This window comes from Xenopus tropicalis, chromosome 8, assembly GCF_000004195.4.
Source record: "Xenopus tropicalis strain Nigerian chromosome 8, UCB_Xtro_10.0, whole genome shotgun sequence".
Classification (NCBI taxonomy): Eukaryota; Metazoa; Chordata; class Amphibia; order Anura; family Pipidae; genus Xenopus; species Xenopus tropicalis.
In genome coordinates this window covers 39,260,714-39,281,355 of record NC_030684.2, presented here as the reverse complement: position 1 = coordinate 39,281,355, position 20,642 = coordinate 39,260,714, and the positions used below count along the sequence as shown (strand labels likewise).

The window sequence follows — 20,642 nt, the reverse complement described above, 5'->3', positions numbered from 1 at the left end:
AGATTTCAGTGATGTCACTGTAGTCTTCACACTGCTGTAGGCTGCCAGCACCATATCTCAGAGAAGCAAGCAGGGATCTGGGAATTTAGATATGCAGTAAGTACTTTGAAAGAATGCCTTTAGACTTACTTTTAATTTATATTAACCTTTCATTGTCCTTTAACAACACGTAGTGATGGTAAACCTAAGGAAGATAAGCAGCTGCAGACGAGGCAAAAGTGATACAAACCATTAGGGTCATTGTCACCATTTTGTCATATAATCCCACAGAAAGTCTCAGAGAGTCTCTGTCCAGAATCTGCCATATTTGCACAGACAAGAGGTGAACTTGTGGTGTAGGTCACTGATATTTTCTCCAATATTCCTACCTATAACCGCTGTTTTTTTGGGGTTGGGCCCAGGGCAGTCATCAGGAGTCATGGGGTCCCAATTATTAGCTCACAGGTCACCTAAGCCCCTGTGGTGGAAGACTCATCCAACAATGAGTGCAAATGTGCAAACATGACCAAGCCCCTGACCCACCTGCCCATAACCCACACACTTGGGGCCCCTGACGGCAGTACTGACTGTATCCCCCTGATGGCAGCCTCTGCTTGTAACTGCTTGGGGTGGTAGGAGCTGTACTTCAACAAGAGATCCATTGGTCAGGCACTAGTAAAAAAAATGGTAAAAAGCTAATTCAGGCATTACTGAGAAAAATATGCAAAAGTAAATTTGTGCTTATTATACACATTTTAAAAATCTGTTTAGCTTAGGGCATTTGGCGGAAACTGTTGGGAAGGCATGGTTTACAGCCAATACCTGCCACTTGCTATATTTATTTTTAGTATCTGGTCCCAGACTGAAGCACATTTATTGTGCTTGGTGCTGGAAGAACAAGGCTCCTGAACGAGACTGAACAGAGAGGGGCGAGAGTGCAGTCAAAGCATGACACTCTTTGTTCAACCTGGTTCATAAACCTCATCCAATAAGCACCAAGAATATCAAGCCAGCATTAATAAAGTTAATTATACCTCCTACACTGAGAATGTGCCAATGGTATGTTGGGCACTGAATGACACAGAACTCATATGTGCTCAGAGGACCACCATTCATTTTGAAATTCTGCATCTTGACTAAAAAAGGGGTGGTTAACTTAACTTTTATTATGTTATGGAACGACCAGTTCTAAGCAACTTTTTGACTGTCCTTCAGAAACCCCTTTTCTGTTGTTTTTAATCTTTTGCCTTTTTTGCTGACTCTATGCAGCTTTCAAATGGGGGCCAAAAACTATTGCTCTATGAGGTTACAGTTTTGTTGTTGGTACAAGAAGATCTCCCAGTGGGCCAAGACCTTAGACTATGACAATTCCCAACAGCCCAGCAGGCTCACTCCTGCCAATGAGCGCCCAATTACCAAGGGCAGCAAAAAGCTGGTAACTTTTAGAGCCATGTTTTTTTCAAAAAGGCCAAAAATTAAGATCGGAGCAGATGAGAAAGCGGCATTGGGGCTACTGCCTTAGACAGCCCAACCTTATTTCCACTGTAGGACTTTATAAATACCTATACTATTTGGCATTATATATATATCTGGTTGCTGTAAGAGTGGGCCCAGACTGTCAGGTTTTATAGTGGGACCCTATGAGACTCAGACCCACATTGTAACATGGGGACTTATTTTTTGCAGGCAAGAGCAGCTAAGTGGCTCAAACAAGGACCCATAAACTGCAGTTTTATTCTTCCCACTCCTTCTGAGCAATAAGTGATGTGCAGAGGGGCCAGCAGATCTCAGTACACTGCACTGTAGGATAGGAACCAACCAGCATGTAGGCTGACCTGATAGGGAACTGAAGCCTGCCTGTGCTTGTGTGACTGCAGGGCTGTGATTGGCTATCTTCTGGCACAGACCGTTAGGACACGCCCACCCTTCACTTCAAACATGATCAGAGAACTGAGAGGATCTATAGGGAGCTCCAATAAAGGGGCTATTTTTTAGATAGGATTAATTTTTAGCACAAAGTGAAACCAGCACCGTATATTATTCATAATTGCCTACAAAATTAGGATTTTTCCCATTTATCCAATATGTCTTCTTTAGAAGTTATTAAACGTTAATCCTAAAGTTTGGGGCCCAGTAAGTTCTAGTTAGGCACTGGCATCATGTGACTATTCTCAGAGGGGCCAAGCATTTTTCATTGCCCCCATGATAACCCAGTACCATTATATACTACTAAGGATTCCCACCTAAAACTGCCGGGGCCACAGAACGTTTGGAGCCCCCTTAGCCAGGCTTTGGCCCATGTAAGGCTCCCTGCTTGCTGATGGACAACTTTCTGCTAACCCACAACCGCGCTGGGGATTGCGGGGATGCAGGGAACTGTAATTGAGCTATGGCCTTAATAAGCGGCAGGTTGCACATCCCAGAGCCATAAACCGGTTCGATGCCTTCCGCCCCCGACTGCTCCCCACACAGCCCGAGAGGTGGCCCCAGCAGCGCGGCGCTGACAGCCATCAGGGAGCGGGGTGGAGCCGCAGGGTGTGGTTAGGGAGGAGAGGAGGAGTGTGAGAAAACAGAGAGGAAGGAGAGCAGATAGAGCCGAGCGGGCTGATGAGATGGTATAGAGCGCATAAAACCCCCCGCCGCCCCAAAATACATTTACCCTATAGAGTCCCCCTAACGAGGACTACCGGGGGCGGAAGACCCCACCCCACAACACACCCAGAGAAGGCGGGGGCGCCAGAGCATACACACATTCCCTATACCAGGCACCACATAGGAAGCTAGTGCCGGCGCTAGCCCATATACACTACGTACTGTGTATGCTGAGGGGCCCAGCCCAAGAACACACCCTGTGGGTGCTGCTGCTGCGGAGAGAGACTACAGGAACCTGCCCGCACTATATACCCTGCCCGCACTATATACCCTGCCCGCGTCCCGCAGAGGAAACGCGAATAGAGCACGGAGAAGCGGGGGATGCATACAGAGACCCACTCGGTAAGTACCATCACCTGCAAAGTACCCAAACCCATTCACCCCCCTCTCCCCAATATTTGAGCCCGTCCACTCGCACTGCCCTCATAGTCAGTGAGTATGCGGGGAGACCGAGCGAGGGGCTTTAGTGCAACACCCCCCCCCCCCTCCCTGGTGCATTGGTACAGGCAGAGGTGCCCCCCACTCCTTATAATTTGTATAGGATCTGGGCTTGATCCTACGTAAGACTCCATCTTGCTCCCTCTTAAAGAGACAGTGCTCCCTGAAAAGGAGGGAACTGGCTGCATTGGCTAGACACAGCAGGTAACCAAGGGGGAGGGGTTCACTGCCTCAGAAAATAGATAATACTGGCCTCCTCGAATGAGAAAGTCCTCTGCTATATACACCAACTGCTGCTGATCAGAATAAGCATTCACTTTCTGGATATGAACAATTAATAAGTTTGTTATTAATGTATTAAAATCACATCACTCATGCGTTGGCAGTTCAATGTTAAGCCCCAATATATTTGTAGATATGTGCGTGTATTTCTTGCAACAGTGGTGAAGCGAAAAAGGGCTAGTGTGTATAGAATATTGATAAATAAAGTGTTAAAGGCCAGCTTAAGGCTAAGCCTATCCCTAGATGCACCTATTGCAGTGGGATAGCCTATGGTTCACTTGTACACAGTTCTGCCAAAGCCCCTCCAGGCTTGTTCTTACAGATCACTGAACCCTAGGTGTGTAGCGCCTCCTCTTATGTAAAAATGCGCACACATGCACCGAAACTGCAGTTTTGCAGCTTGCACCTAGGGCACCCACACAGGATGGGTGCTGCAATGCATAGGCGTGTGCTGCCGACACACCCAGAGAAGGGGGAGGAACTAGTATAGTGGGAGTCTGGCTAAGTAAGTACAACTTCAGAGACACCGTTTGAGTTCTGTGCATTGCTTTCATCAGCAGGGTCCTTTGAGAATACTAGTTCCCTATAAGTGCATTAAAGACGTATGTGTGTGTGTATATATATATATATATATATATATATATATATGTGTGTGTATATATATATATATATGTGTATATGTATATATATGTATATATATATATAGCGCGTTGGCACACGGATGCTCATACAACTAACTGAGCTGCATGAGAAGATATGGCATTCACACTGGCAGTATTAAAGGTTACAGCCCAAAGTTCAGTGCATGTAGATGCAGAATAATGTCTCTACCTGCATCATCTGCAAGGAGTCAGCTTGTTGTTACTATCAGACGTAGGTACTGGCATTCTGCTGCATCTATAAACACTTTACATTCAGTCTGAAATATTCAGTGCACGCTTATGCATAGACAGACTTGCGCTGGTATATGTCTATAAGGAGAAACATACTGCGCTTTAGAACTTCCATATGTTTACATATGTGAAAATGACTTAAACAAGGTGCAAACAACATCTGACTACCATTGTCCTCCTGTGCATAATTAAAGTGCTCTGTGGTGACCTGTCAGACATAAGGTGCCCATACACGTGAAGATCCTCTCTCTTGGCGAGGTTGCTAACAAGTGGATCTTCACCCGATATCGGGGAACATGTAGGCTAATTCAGTCGTTTGGCCCTGGGGCCAAACAATTGAATTATAATAGCGGCAATGGGGCAGTCGGTTCGGGGTCCGCATCAACGAGCTGATGTGGCCCCCGACCCGACTAAATCTTTTAACCTGCCCGATCGATATCTGTCCAATTTCAGGCCAGATATCAGTCGGGCATGTCCCTCGTTCCTGCCCCTACACGGGCCAATAATCTGCTGAATCGGTCGAAGGGACCGATATCGGCAGCTACAATCGGCCGGTGTATGGGGACCTTAACTGTTGTTACTGTAATTTGCGCTAGACTGATTATACCTACATTTGGGGTTGGTTACAGTAGGTTGCATGTCCCTAGATGTTTTTTATGGGTTTTAAAACATAATGCATTTTGGCTGTGAGTCTTGGAAGGCATTAAGCATGCTGCAACAATTGTGCAAGTCAAGTTGGATTTGGGTATCCAAACACCTTCATAGAGATGCAGGGCACTCGGGTCCGACTTAGACTCCATGCAACCAAGTGGATCTTGTTTGTGTGCAATCTTTTAATGCCAATGTCAGTTATAACAAAATTTAGACCTGGCTAATCACAAATATAGGCCTGAACAGGCCTGAATGAGCCCCTTAATGTCTGCAGCACTTAATACAATTTTTTGTTAGAACCCATTTGCAGCCATACTTTCAACATTATTGGCAAGGAAAGTGGCACTCTGCCAATTATGTAGAATCTTTATTTCTGACATAAGGGTTATGCTTTGGAAAAAATGCTTTGCCTAGCAATTGCCTTACCTGTAGCACTTCTACTCCTAGTCAAACACTGGCAAGGAATGATTTAAAGGTGCAGTGTCATCATTATTTTGTGCTTGGGGATTCTATTTCCTGCTGCTCACTTGACTATTTCTATTTACTGTCTGTAGAACAACTGAATACTATGTTGCTTTAAGATATACTGACAAAGCAGGATTAAATACCCTTTATCAGAATGTCTCAAACATTTAGGCCACAGCCACATGTGGCGTACTGTCTGCTTCTCTCCGCCTGCGTTTTGTTGGTGGCAAAGAAAAGCGAATGCGATCTTATCAGCTGCTCTGCATATTTGCACTGACAGGCATGTTTGTCTGTGGCCTTACTGTGCTGCTCCTTGAAATGCCTGTGGCTGACATAAAACGATGAATGAAAATGTATATGAAGACTTGGCTGAGGTATTGTAAACAGATGCACTGTAAGAGCAAGGGCACATGAAGCATATGACCCGCTTCTCTCCGCCTGCGTTTTGTAGCTAAGCAGAGAGAAGGGGATCTATACACTTCCAGGTTTAGTTGCACTGAGAGGCAGTACCTGACTGCAACTACACCGAACAGAGTGGAGCAGAGATTGGCCCAAAAAACATGGTTTCACAGTTTTGGGCCAATCTCTGCTCTGTATAGCTGCACTTAGCACAACTATGTGTAGCTAAACCTGGTATAGGAGCTGATCCACTTCTCTCTGGCTGGCTACAAAAGACAGGCAGAAAGAAGTGGGTTATACGATTTTTGCCCTTAGGGCCCTGGCACATGGGATATTTTGTCACCCGCGATAAATCTTCGCTACTGGGGGTGACAAAATGTCCCCAGTTTCCTTACCATTGGCAGTAATGTAAATTGCCGGAGGGAAAACATATATGAGTTGCAAAGTAGGCCAAACTTCCCTCATATGTGGCAACTTTGGAACAGGAAACAATGCATATGTCTTTTCACTGGCGATTTACTTTACTGGTGGTGGGATGGTGAGGGGGACAAAAAGTCCCGCGTGCCTATGCCCTAAACTATAACAGAACTCTTTGAAATCTTGTGTAAAAAAAAAAAAATTAAAATGAATTATTATAAAAGGAATAATTATGTGATTATAATATCCCACTAAACAGTGTACTCATGTTCACAAATTCTATAACACAAGCGGGCAAAAGTTGTGGAACGCACTTACATAGTTAATATGGGTTGAAAAAAGACAAAAGTCTGTCACGTTCAACCCCTCAAAATAAACCCCGGAGGACGTGTATCACATTTGTAAATTCTAAGATCTTTACTTTCTCACATAATTTAGCACTTGCTCAGACCTATGGCATACCTTGGCAGTGGCAGATATTGGGATACCTTGCTTTGGGGTTTCTTATTGGTGTCAGCATCTGCCATATGCAGCCCCTTTCTTGTTCTATTAAATGGAAGACAACTGTTGGTTTTCCTTGAGTAGCCTATAGTGGTCAAAAAGCCATATATACCATAGATCTAAGTGGGTAATCACAATGTTTGATGTGTTTATTACCACTATAAAATATGGAAACAAGGCCACAGTTTAGCATGGTGGTGGTGTTCCTGTGAATCCTCACCCGGCTTTAATTACCAGAGGGATATTTTGGTTTGTTGTATAACATCAGAAGGTCTACAAGTTGGACAACTTTAGTGTAGAACTATTCTAACTGGCTAATATGATAAAGCGAACCTAAAGGCTCATAAACATTAAAATTTTATGCAATTGACATCTATTAGAGGTGCAGGTTTGAGCGCGTAATTCCATATTATTCTGCGAGAATATAACCATAAGCATACAGATCTGCATTTTTGTTTGTTGCATTCACAAACAACAACTAAGAACCTTAAAAAAAACATTTTAACAAAATCTATCTGCATTTTAGTGTGTTCAGCATGTGTTTGAATAGATGCATATTCAGTCATCCATATGTAAATGTACGACCTCTATTATTTGTATAGGGCTGCCTTACCAGCCTGTTGGTACAGAAACCCTGTGACAAAAAATTATTGCCCCATCTGCTGTTTCTTGAAAGGTGGTGGGCCCCCAGCATGTTCTGCTACAGTTGGGCTGACATAGGTTTAGTGATTAGTTGATTAGAGGCATTGCTTGCTTGCATAGCAACTACAAGGTCCCCGAATAGTAACTAGAGGGAAATTAAGAGTAGATAAAATTATGTTTATTAGTATATTATTGGTAGCTTGCCATTTCTTAGTTTCCTAACACACCTCTGTTTGAAGCTACTTCTGCAAACTATCTACATTCTTGGGTAAACTGATCATTGATCTGTGTGCTCATATTTGTAGACCTTGCTCGGCTTGTCTGTGTTTGTGAATATACTATGTATAAAGATGGGTATGTTTTTGAATGTATGTGATGTGCCAAATAACAGTGTTCTTTTAGGGAGATAATAATGCATAAACCAATAATGGCTACATGTGGCACTCCACTTATAAGCTGTCTCACAATTCAGCAAAATCCCTCCTATGTATTTTGTTTTTTATCTGAGGGTTTCCTTGAGGGTGTGATATGACCGTATGAACATGTGCTATGTACAACAGGAACAATATTCTCAATACCCTCAAAAAGGTAGATGGTATTGTCTTAGTGAAATGTTCCCATTTGAAAATTCAAGGTAAAATAACTCCTTAGCGTGTTTAGCTGGCATAGGTCAGTCCAATGATGTCTGTCCAGCTGCAGATGGTCCAAGAGATTTTAAAGGGCAAGTTTAGTAGACTTTTTATTATTTAGACAAAGATAATTTTTAGTGAATTGTCAAATTATTGATAGATTTGTTTGTGGTTTTCAAATTACTTACCCTCAAGCTACAAACGTACAGTTTTTCTGCACTTTTACTTTGCCATTCAACCCACCGTACCACTTATAGCTAGCAACTATTTTTATTCCGGCCTAGATAGAGAGAAAGAGATGCAGAAGAGCTAAACATGGAAAAATACAAATCACAAGCAAACTGAAAAAGTTGGACATTAGGGTAAACTTGCCCAAGTGTGTACTAAACATATAATTCTGTTTGTGAGCAATTCTGTATTAAATCCAAGGCACTAACTAGGCTTGGTCTGGAAGAAACCATAATCTGTGTTCTGTGGGCCCTGATGCCACTAAGAAAGGGAAAGTGACACATTGCCCATATCCTTTATTTTTTTGCACCCACCCTGCTGGTTATATCACTGGCAGTCTGGGGGCAAGAAAGTGACCTCGCGCTTTGGGTCTGTCCAAATGCAGTTGTAAATGGTATATTAGGATTATGATCTATTTTTTTCATACAAATTCTTTCTTTAAATCTTGCCATTTAAACATAGGAATGGGAGGTGCCATAGGTAGTCTGTGAAATTGTTCTTTATAGATATTAAGGATGCACCGATTCCTGGATTTAGTTTGTGATTTGGCCACATGGTAGCACTTTTATTTTAGATGGTTCAGACAAATTCTTATTGTACAACCGATCTGAATCTGAATCACTGACTTGGCACAACAGTTTATTTTTATGGATGATGCCATTTTTGGGGATTTTTTAACTAGAAATGTAAAATGATCTCCTTGAATAGGGAACTGACCCATACAGCAGTAAAGAAGATTGACCGTAAATATAAATTGTGATTATTCCTTACCTTTATAGTTTGGGTTATTCCATGCAAGCAGTTACAATAAACGACAATATGTGTAAGCTAGAATGTAATAAACATATACAGTTATACTAGTGTTACTTTATACTAGGTATACAGTTTAAATCACAGCACTCATTAAGGGTTTTAATTGACAAATTCTACTAAATGAAATACTTAGGAGTAAGTGGTAGTGTTTACATCGATCTGTAGGTCCGGTGATTGTGCCAAAAGAGATTGTAGTATGCAAACAGGAGAAATGGGCACAGTCTAATGTGGCTGAAGGTTGGTGATTTTGGGAACCCGCACAATATCTTAGGCCTCCTTATGGCCCTTAATGCAGAGGTACTGCAACCCAGCGAGCATGTTGAATATGCTTTTAGCAAGCATATGGGGGCAAAAATAATGCCCTCCCAGAACCAGATCTAATCAGGGCTTGATCAGGTATCAGTTAGCTGGAAAGGCTTATTGAATCTCCTGACAGTTCTCCATGGGCCCCAGTGTGATCAGATCTTTGACTTGTAAAGATCAGCCCTATCTACCTGTGCATAGATGTCATTTTCCCAGTTGAGTTATGGAGCAGCACTATCCCTTTCAGTAATGCCATTCTGGGTGTGGAAAGAAAAGAATAAAAACCTCTTCCTGTTCTGCTGAATAAAAAGTCACGTGCTTACAAAAAAATGCTTTCCTAGGAACCCTTTTTCTAAAGATGGGTCAGAGAAATGGGAGAGGCAGAGCTTAACATACCCAGAAAAGTAAAGAACATTCCTTTTCTATATCATATTTATATTTAGGAGCATAGGCAACCAGATTACTTTAGCTAAGGAACACTTATAGACAACACTATACTTCAGATATATCCTCATTCGAACTGATATGATAGCTCTTTATTTTTTTGTATAAAACCATCAAAAAGAAGGATGGCTTTGCAAACATAACTGTCCCGGCTGTTAATGTTTGGTTAAATGGAAGATCATTATTGTATATGAAATATATACTAAATACACCTTAAGTTACATGTATTTATGCTAGCTATAGGTATTAAATGCTTGGCTCCTGGGGTTTTTACAGAACAGGTGTCAAGAATGTGGAGCACCATTCAGACCACCTTATAAATTGGTATGCCCCTGGGTCTCCTGAAATACCATAGCAGAAGCATACAAAAGCTGTTGGGCAGCCTTCCACATCCCCCTAGATTGTGACTGCCATCTTGGAAACCTCATGCCTTGCCTTCTGCCCTTGGTACTCTGTAATCATTTTGGTGGTCTTTATGTTGGACAGACAATTTCATGCAGCGTTAAAAGGAAAGTTCATTAAAAAATCTCTTAAGAGTTCTTACTAATTCTGTTTGGACAGAGGGGGACAAATTACATCCAGTTGCACACAGTACACATACCACCTCCCCTGGTACAGAGAAGAGTGCTACACAAGGGAGCCCTGTTCCTGCCCTTAGCAGGCATTGGGTACAGGGCCTTGAGTTGCCTGCTCGCCTTCACTGAACGAGATTGGCAGGAAACGCCCACATCCCACCCAAGTGCTGCCCCCCTGTATGCAGTGTTGGCAGGCACAGCCTTTTGTGCTCCATTCAGGGAATGTAAAGAGTCCCTGTTAATGGCAAAAGCAACTCAGGTGCCAGGGTACAGTGTGAGCAAAAACCATAGTGCTTTGCATCTGACTTTTTGCATTTTTAGCCCCCCGCCCTTTAGTGTTATATGGGTGAAAACTGGTGACAAACATCCATGCTCTTTTTGAGCTTCAAAAACTTCTCCCAGAATGGTCTACTTAGCTGAGGGAATTATGTAGCTTCAAAATTAGTGAAAATACGTAGTTGGGTTACAGCTCCCATATAGATTGTAAGCTCTACGGGGCAGGGACCTCCATCCTCTTGTGTCTTTGACTCTTAACTTATTGCAACTGTTACTGTATCTTGTATTTATTTGTATTTATTGTTATACTTTGTATTTATCTATTATCTTATTAACCCCCTGTTTGTATTAATGTATTCTACTGTACAGCGCTGCGTACATAAGTAGCCCTTTATAAATAAAAATATACATACATACAGCTCCCATTCTAAGTTGTATAACTTATTATACAGAATAGTACTCTAAACTATATTATTATGACTTCCAGCATCCAGGTAACCGGCATTCTCTATATCCATAAAAGCCCAGGTGTACAAAAATGTAATGAAGGTCTGGTTGCTTTTCAGTGAGATGTTTTGATCTGTACTAATAACTACCTAATCTGAGCGGGCTACTAGTTCAGAATATGTAAGGTGATGTTGGCTGCTGTTAGTTTATGTTCAGCAGGATTCTAGACAGCTCTTCCTGGCTCATTTTGAAGTTGTAGTCTTGCATAGGCAACCACTGGCTTCCTGGCTGCAAGTTTCCTAACCACTGCCCATAGCCCTCCTATAGTATTCTAATCCCCTTTCAAGAAGTTAGAAAGCGTGTTACATAGTGTCATAGGGGCATAACCAGTGGAACAGGGCCTTAATGGCACGCTACATAGCAGGGGAATGCCAAGGGTTATACCTAGACACTGCAACACATACCACAGTAATATATCTGCAGTAGTGATGTGTGGGCTGGCCTGAAACCCGTGGGTCGGGTAGGTTTCGGCTGACACAGCTCCCTATGTGTAGGCTGGGTAGGTGGAGACCCACACATCAATATATTGGTTAGGGGTCCCTGGTCCTTTCTTACAACTATACCAAGTGGCTGAAGTCGCTGTACCCTAAAAGCACCCATGTGCTGATAGCACAGCAAGCATAAAGCCCTTCATTGATGTCTCATAATTTAATGCTTAAAAGCGATTTGTTTATCATAAAGATAAACAAAAAATTCAATTTTTAGCAGCAAGTGTGAGAAAATAAATTAACCCTGTGTGTGCCAGTTGGTCTTTGATTGTGCTGCACCAAACACACCAGATCAAAGAAAAACCCCAAACCATAGAATATACAGGGTCTGTATTATGCTGCTTTAGATTCTACAATGGGCATCATTAAAAAGTGGAAGGGAATGTATCTCCCCCCCCCCCCCTTTTTTAACGACTTATTTGTCCCTACTTGCCTTTTGCTCCCCTTTCTTTTTGCACACTTCCATTGGTCTTGCATCTCCCTGTCCTGTTGGTGTCCCTTCTATTCTCCTTTTGCCTCCCGCACTTCCTCCTCCCCCTCATTCCTTGCGCTGCCTTCCCCACTTTGCCTGCTGTTGGCCCAAACCATTGCCCATCCCCCCCAACCCCCACGGTGGGCACCAAGCTCTGTGGCATGTAGGAGATACTGCTATATTCATGCTTGCATACTATTACTGTTACTGTGTGGGGCTGAGGCGCTAGAGGTGCTTTGTCAGGTGGGGCCTTGGGGGGCCTGCAACACTGCTCCATTATTGGATGCAGACTTTATAAAATGGAAATTGGTTCTTCTTGCCGACCCTTTTCCCTGGCATTTTTCTCTTTTCATGTTGTCTCCCCCTCCCACTCTTCCTCCCTGCCTTCCTTTCTTGCTCTACCCTGCTTCTTTCTGCACACACTCCCCCTGCTCTCTTGTTTATCACACTCCTTCCCAGGTGAGGTTCTCTTTCCACTGGCAGATTTTTTTTCAGGGCGCTAAAAATACTGCCACCTCTCCCACTCCCTCTCTCTCTGCCTGTTATTGGGCCTGTCTCACCATTTTGTGTTAATGGCTGTCTGTGTCTGCAGCTAGCTGTGTATAGCAGCCCTGTCTGTGTCTCACACACACTCTAGAACAGACAGTATCTGCTTAGTGTCTCTGTGTCTCCACCACAGTACATCTCTCACTTCCTGTATTCACAGACAGCCCTCCCCCCACCACACACACACACACACACACACACACACACTGTGACCCAGTAGTGACATGAGGGTGGAGACAGTGCCCTGCAAATCCTGTGCAGAATTGGCTTGATGGCAAGCTCACGGGTGCAGGTTCTGTGTGCATAATGCTTGTGCTTTTTCTTGCACACTTACCCATAGGGATACCTTCCAGACCCAGCCCCCTCCCCTACTATATATAGAATCCTGCAGTCTTGCAGCCTCAGAAGGTGCGGCTCCTTTAAGCTGCAGTGTCACACACACCATGCGATGGGTGGGGGGAGGTCACAGCTGTGACATTAGGCAGGGAGGAGGAGGAGGATGGGACGGCACCTGGGTAGAGACATTTCTGCTTCATTGACATTGTCACCTTGTCACCTTCCGTCCTTAACCCTTGCAGTGCCATGTGGGTCAGTTAAACAAGATTCATTTTTATTTGCTGTACAACTGCTTTAGTGTGCTGTGAGCTGCTTTACTGGGTGCTAATCTTCAAACCAATACACAATATTATGATACGGTTATATTAAGTTTGATAAAATCTGTAGTGAACCCGTATTTGTTGTCGTTAACCTGTATACTTTTGGAACTGCAGCACAGTGACTAGATACAAAAGTATCTTTACATATACGTAACATCGGAGCACAACATTGAAGAGTTTCAGCCTAGAAATATGCAGGGCCCTAGAAAGTTTCATTTTTACATGTTTGTTTTAGGGATGCACTGAATTCTGTATGTATGTATATTTTTATTTATATAATGCTATTTATGTACAAAGAGCTGTACAGCAGAACAATAAATTAGTAAATAGATACAAAGTAAACACAAATAAATAAGTGTGTATAGTAGAATTAAAGATTCTACAGAGCTAAGAGACAAGAGGATAAGTGTTCCTGTCTCGTAGAGCTTACAATCTAAATAGGAGGGTGAATTATGTATTTTGGGACTTTCATTAAATCTTTCATGAAGAATTTGACAGAAACCAAACCTCAAATTAGGGCATGGAAGGGTAAGTAGAACCGTGTGTGCAATTTCCTTCTTTGCATGACCAAAAGTCACGTGATTGAAAGGGTTTGGCTAGGCACTTGGATTTGTCCGAATACTGCTGACAAAGGCTCCAGGATTCAGTGCATTTCTAATTTGTTTGTTGTTGTTTTTTTCATATTAACAAGTGGGAATTCAGTACTTGAAGTTTGTTAAACTAATTCTCGTTTAGAGGCAATCTAGAGCACTTTAAGGAGAAGGAAAGGCTAAAATGTTAAGCACCCCCAAGTGACTTTAATCGCTTACCTTGAACCCCGGGGTACCTGGAGCGATGCGCTTCCGCCTGTGTTTCGCTAAGACATAGGCGCATGCGCAGTAGAACGAAGAGCCGACTTCTCTGTTAAAGTTCGGCTTTTCACTACTGCGCATGCGCGCGCTCGCAAAGCAGGAAGAAGGAAGGGCTGCAGGTACCCCGGGCTGGTGCTGTTCTCTCCGTACAGGGGCACCAGCCCGGGGTAAAAGGTATGCGATTCAAGTCACTTGGGGGTGCCTAACATTTTGGCACCCCCAAGTGACTTTGCCTTTCCTTCTCCTTTAATTTAAATTAAAGGGCGCTCACCAAATCTTTCCAATGGTTCAGGTGCTTAAGCCCTGAACCCTTTGCTTGAAAACAACAGCAATACCTGAAACAGCGGGTCACTCACCGTTCCAAATCAGTGGTCTGGGTGCGATGCCCCGAGCGCACAGCAAGGTGAGAAATAGACCAGCACAGATGAATGAGGCACGCACTCCACAAGCTCACAATTTTCGGTAAAATGGTCCAACTTTATTTTACATTGTTTAAAAAGTCTGACGTGTTTCACGTGTGAAAACACGGAATCATAGACATACCATGATGGCACACACAGGCAGGACCAGCAGAGTTAGGAAGGAGACAGGGAAACTCCCCATGACTTTGCAAGTAACTGCATAGTCACGGCCCTGTATTTGTTTAAACCTGTAAGCCCCTGCATTGTTCACACCTATAAGACCTCAGACTGTAGGTGCATCCATTGTTCACCTGTTCACAGCTCAGACAGACTGTAGGAGCAGTGCTGGCATTGTGTCACTGTATATACTGTAGTACAAACTGTTCATCTTGAAGTGGTCACGATCAGTAACTTGCATAGTCATGGTAGGTTTCCCTGTCTCCTTCCTAACTTTGCCTGCTTGTTTGTGCCATACTCGGCCTACCCTATGCTGCTTGTGTGTGCCATACTCTGCCTGCCCTTTGCTGTCTGTGTGTGCCATACTATGCATCCCCTATGCTGCCTGTGTGTGCCATACTAGCTGGCCTGCCTCTGAACATCGGTTTGGTCTAAAACTGGCTTCCATTATTGACCCTCCAAGACATAAGAAAGAAAAATTCCAGCCCTTGGTACCACAGATGTTGAACAGCACTGTTCTATTCACTACTTTTAAAGGGGATCTATTCAAAAATAAAAAATTAGGCTAATGGCACATGGTCTTCTGGTGGAAGTCAAAAACCCCTGTCACCTAATGTAATGATAATCAATAAATGGCATCCTGTCTGCTGCTCAAGGAGTGTAGACACAAACCTTGACACAAAAAGTCTTAGGTGTCCATGTCCCTAGTAATAATTGGAAACTTAAAGGAACAGTAACACCAAAAAATGAAAGTGTATAAAAGTAACTAAAATATAATGTGCTGCTGCCCTGCACTGGTAAAAGTTGTGTGTTTACTTCAGAAAGTCTACTATAATTTATATCAATAAGCTGCTATGTAGCCATGGGGGCAGCCATTCAAAGGAGAAAAGGCACAGGCACATAGCAGATAACAGATAAAACACTATTGTATTCTACAGAACTTGTCTGTTATCTGCTATGTAACCTGTGCCTTTTCTCCTTTTTTCCAGCTTGAATGGCTGCCCCCATGGCTACACAGCAGCTTATTATATAAATTATAGTAGTGTTACTGTAGCAAACACACCAGTTTTACTGATGCAGGGCTACAGTGCATTATATTTTTATTACTTTAAAGCTCTTTCATTTTTTGGTGTTACTGTTCCTTTAAGGTCTTCAGGGTTACATAGATCAGATAGGATTCTTATTAGCTGCTTCTTGGGAAATTTTCTTGCATTTTCATACAGCTACAAGGCCCGATGAGCTTGAATTTGAGAAAATGTAATCAAGCAATATTGCTTCAAGGTATACAACCTGGATGTTGTTGGTCTGCAGCTGCCACTGTGTTAAAGAAGACACATTATGTAAAAACACAAGAATGTGCCCGAGCATTTCACTCACTTAAAATATAGAAGGAATGTGCTTTAAAAAAGGCTGATTTATTGAAAATTTCTAGTCCCACCCATTTGTTCCACTTCCTGCTGCCTTTTTTCCCAGGCTGTGCAGGTGAGCCAGTCGCATTCAGCACATTGCACTGTAGGAACCAATCAGCAGCTAGGCTGACCTGATAGGGAACTGAAGCCTGTCTTTGCTTGTGTGACTGCAGGGCTGTGATTGGCCATCTCCATCTTACTGTGCTTCTGGCAGGGACCGTTAGAGAATGCACACATCCTTAAAGCAGGGAAACTGAGACCAGAGAGGATTTATAGGGAGCGCCAATGAAGGGGCCATTTTGTAAAGATATTAATCATTTTTACCCCAGTGTGAAACCTCATAATTGGCTACAAAATTAGGGGGTCGGGGAATCACTTATGCTATTTGTTTTCTTCTAGTTGTGCTGGGATTTGTAGTCCAGTAACATTTTGAGTGGTCAAGCAGCAGTACTTAGATGTTACCCCACATTTGCTGCCCTGACCCCAATGCAGAGTCCTGCAGTGGCACATGATAATGCAGTGTATACCTGACAACAGCGCATATAAAGTGTATTTGCATATGTGCTGCCATGTATAACTGACCCACACAATGTTGTGAAATTCTTTGGTGTATTTGTAAAAGTTTCCATAACTTGTTAAGACTAATTGTACCAATTTTATCTTGGCCGGCTTTCCCTTTATGATTTATGTGGTGCCACTGAAAGTTTGCCCTCACATTGTTGTACAGCAGTTTGTCACAACATGCTCTCTGATATGTGAACAAGGCACAATGTACTCACCAACTAGAACATCTTCAGAAACAATGCAGCTTGCTTTTATCCCCCAGAGCGTACTGCAACAAATGCACTGAAACACTGCCCCCCAGATTATTATAATCACCTTAGAGTTAGCATATAGTATGAGGTAAGCATTGATTTTCAGTGACAGTTTGGTCTTTTTTAGACATACTATTCTGGTATAACAGTGATGCCTGAATGTGTGGGTGAGAAATTATATTTATTAGCTTTCTGTTCACTCCCACTCTCATTTATCCAGAAGTCTGCCATTCAAACCACTGACTGGTTGCTAGGGTAAGTGGAACCCTAACAACTGTTTAAATTCTAAACTCGAGAGCTATAGCAGAAAAAAAAAACAAATGACTTTTTGTTAATTGTCTGATCAGTGTCTTCAGTGCCTTTACCCTTTCTGTGCCATGGGGATTTTTTGTATCAGGGCCAAAGAGACTTGTGTGCCAGCACTGTAGGTTCTGCGTTTTCAAGTATCTCTGTGTGCCCTTTGCAGATTCTATCATCCATAGCAAGACTTAAAATAAACAGCCCATTTACTGGGAATATATAAAATGCATTCATGAAACATATTCTATGTTTTTCAAGTTTTTTTGTAAATTCAATTGCTAAGGAAAGCTGTTTATTTCTGTGCACAGCAAGATACGACTCCTGAACTAATGTAGCGGAAGCCAGGTGATTAACAGACCTGGAGGAGAATGGACCCGCATTGTTTCAGTGTCAGTGAGTGAGTACAGAGAAAAAAGTTCAGCAGCAATTACTTTTACAAATAACTTCAAAACTGCTGAAAATGTTAAATGGGAAATTGCTTAGAATTACAGTTTCTTTCACTATGCAGAAATAAAAACGCTTTTGGTAAAGTCCTTAAACTGGACTTCTCATTTTGAATATGGCTGTAAGCAGCTCGAAGCTTTACAGTAGGGTGCTGCTCTGACTGTTTCCTTTTTTAGCCTTATTGTAAGGGTTGCCACCCAACCCATTAGGACTTTCACTTTAAGTATGTACAGTGTAAAATACAGTAATCTATTCTTGGCTTAGGGCATTGTCTCTATATAAGTTTAGGAGGAAGCGGAGTGATGGCATTTTGAATTGCCAGTGCTGCTGGTTGTGTGTGTGCCATTGAATGATGCAGGCTGCTGATAGCAGGGACTTTGTCAAATGCAAAAAAAAAAAAAATCTGAGTTGATTTTTTTAGCTGGAGCTGGAGGGGTTAATGCTGCAAGTTGGCGCAGGGCAGGGTGAGGTTGCTTTGCATGCGACACACCCCGTACTGCCACACCCTACCACTAACCTTCCAGTACCCTCACTGTTAGCAACAAGAGGCCCAGCAATGCAGCGAACTGAGACTCTGTGTTAATGTGGCCCCTCTGCCTGAGCTTCTCTTCTTCTGCCGCCGAATATTTCTTATTATTGTGCCTCTTACAGCTCATTTTTGTGTCTGCTTAAAGGGGTATTTCACCTTCCAAACACTGTTTTTCACTGTACTTGTTTTCAGTTAGTGCACCAGCAATAAAGGCTTTTTTTGTCTTTAAATTTTATATTTTTAACCATTTACATTTAAACAACAATTTTCCTCCCTCATGTAAAGGAGAACTAAACACTCCCATTTTCCAACTGGCAGTCAATGGCTTAACAGTGGTGTGCTGCCCCCCCCCCCCCACCCCCAACAAATATTTTTTGGCACACGCCTACTCAGCCCTCCCTTCACCCGCCCACCCATGTCCCCTGCTCCCTGGCCACTTGCGCTGGGTAGGTAAGATAGAGGCTGAGGAGGGGGGATTTCTTACATCTATAGAAGAAGCAGGCCCCACGTTTCAGGCCCTTCTGCCCCCCAGGCTTCCTCTATAGATAGGCCACTGCTGCCAATTATTGCTGATCATGTGATATGCAAGCTGATCTTGTCTTGGCTTCCACTGTGCATACTCCTGGTCCGTGTTCATTTACGGGAACAAAGAAAAATGTAACGCAGCCAAAGGTAGCACCCACCAACCTTGTGCTATTATGCAGTTGGCGCGAGACCTGCAAGCCTTAATGCAATTGGGGAAGGGGGAATAAGGGCCTCCCTGGGATAGCAATCAGTTTAAATTGGATGGAAAGGGGGCTTAGTTGCCCCTGTAATATCCACATTTAGTATAATGAAGATTACTTTAATTTGCATGAAAATTGTCAGGGCCTTGGCCCTTGTAAACTTATTGGGCCTCTTTTAGTTCATATTCTGTGCATGCAGGAAAAGTAATCCCATAGAGAGCCAGACTTTGTCCCACAGTCGGTCTGTCTGGTATTATGTGAGAGTCCAACACCCATTTCCTGTACATAGCTTCTCCTTCATTTCTGTGCCATTCTAAGAAGGGAGGCGTTCCCTATCACCCATCTACATTGGCCTCACTCTCCTTTTGGGGGCACACCCTATAACTTTGCTTGCCCCACCTATAACTGGAATGTTCCAATGGGATCATTTTTTGGGTGTGACCCAGTCAACCACACTTTCTAAACCTTCTTGTTGCATATATGGAGTGCCAGTATACATGGAGCTGAACACTCATAATCCAGACTTGAGCTTCCGTGAATACATGCATAGATAGGTATTTAGGTAGACAAGAGGGAGAATTTCCTGTGTACATTCTTTTTTTGATAAATGTAAAAAGGTTAATCTTGATGGACATCCTATTTGTTCTTCACTCTTACTATACTTATGGTTCCTGTTCCAAGGAACCTATTGTCAGTTTAGTTGGTGAAATATCAAGATTTTGATGGGGCGCCCAAGCACTCAATGGTCGCACGAAAGATCATTATTGCTACGTGTATGGCCACTTTTTTTTGTTAAAGTTTGGCTTTTCCCTCTACTCTGCAAGCACACAAAGACAGAAGAAGAGGAGACACTCGCTTGCAGTGAACCCGGTCTAACATTTTGCCACCCCCCCAGTGACTTAGCCTTTTCTTCTCCTTTAAAAGCAGTAATCTAATACAGCAGGGATCCCCAACCTTTCGAACTCATGAGCCACAGTCAAATGTAGAAAGACTTGGGGAGCAACACATCATAAAAAATGATGGGGGTGCAGAAAAAAGGGGCTTTGATTAGCTATTTAGTATGCATAATCTCATCTTACAGGAGACCCTGTTGGGTAGTACACCTTGTTTTTATGCAACCAAAATTTGCCACCAAGGCAGGAATTTAAAAAAAAAAACCAAACCATTGTGTTAAGGTCCCCATACACGGGCCGATAGTAGCTGCCGATATCGGTCCCTTGGACTGATTCGGCAGCTAATCGGCCCGTGTATGGGCAGAACCGAGCGGCCTGGCCGACCGATATCTGGCCTGAAATTGGCCAGATCTCGATCGGCCAGGTTAGAATATCGGGGACCGCATCGGCTTGTTGATGCGGTCCCTGAACCGACTGCCCCATGGCCGCAAATGTAATTCGATCATTTGGCCCCAGGGCCAAACGATCGGATTATTATTTTTTTTAGCTATTTGCTACCCGATATCGCCCACCCGTAGGTGGCGATATCGGGGGAAGATCCGCTCGCTTGGCAACATCGCCAAGCGAGCGGATCTTATTGTGTATGGGGAACTTTACTCAGGTGCAACTGGTTGGGATCAATGTAATACAGTATGGGATTTTGCAACAAAGAGTGCAAAATTGGCTTAATGTCTAGTTACCTATAGCAACCAATCACAAGGTAGCATTTAGTAGTCACCTGTGTAAAAGTAAACATGTTATTAGTTGCTATAGGTTACTGCACCTGGGCAAATGTGTGCCTT

The 20,642-nt window shown here is 43.1% G+C and overlaps 1 protein-coding gene across 3 annotated transcripts in view; it reads left to right on the top strand.

Moving 5' to 3' along the window:
* Positions 1-2,413: 2,413 nt before the first annotated feature.
* The window catches only part of klf8 (Kruppel-like factor 8), a 39,837-nt gene continuing 21,608 nt past the window's right edge, over positions 2,414-20,642 (top strand). Inside the window, exon 1 of one of the 3 annotated variants that reach the window (XM_012967978.3) lies at positions 2,414-2,973. In XM_012967978.3, the coding sequence (XP_012823432.1) occupies positions 2,953-2,973 (21 nt within the window). In that variant the 5' untranslated portion in view covers positions 2,414-2,952. 3 annotated transcript variants of the gene reach the window in all.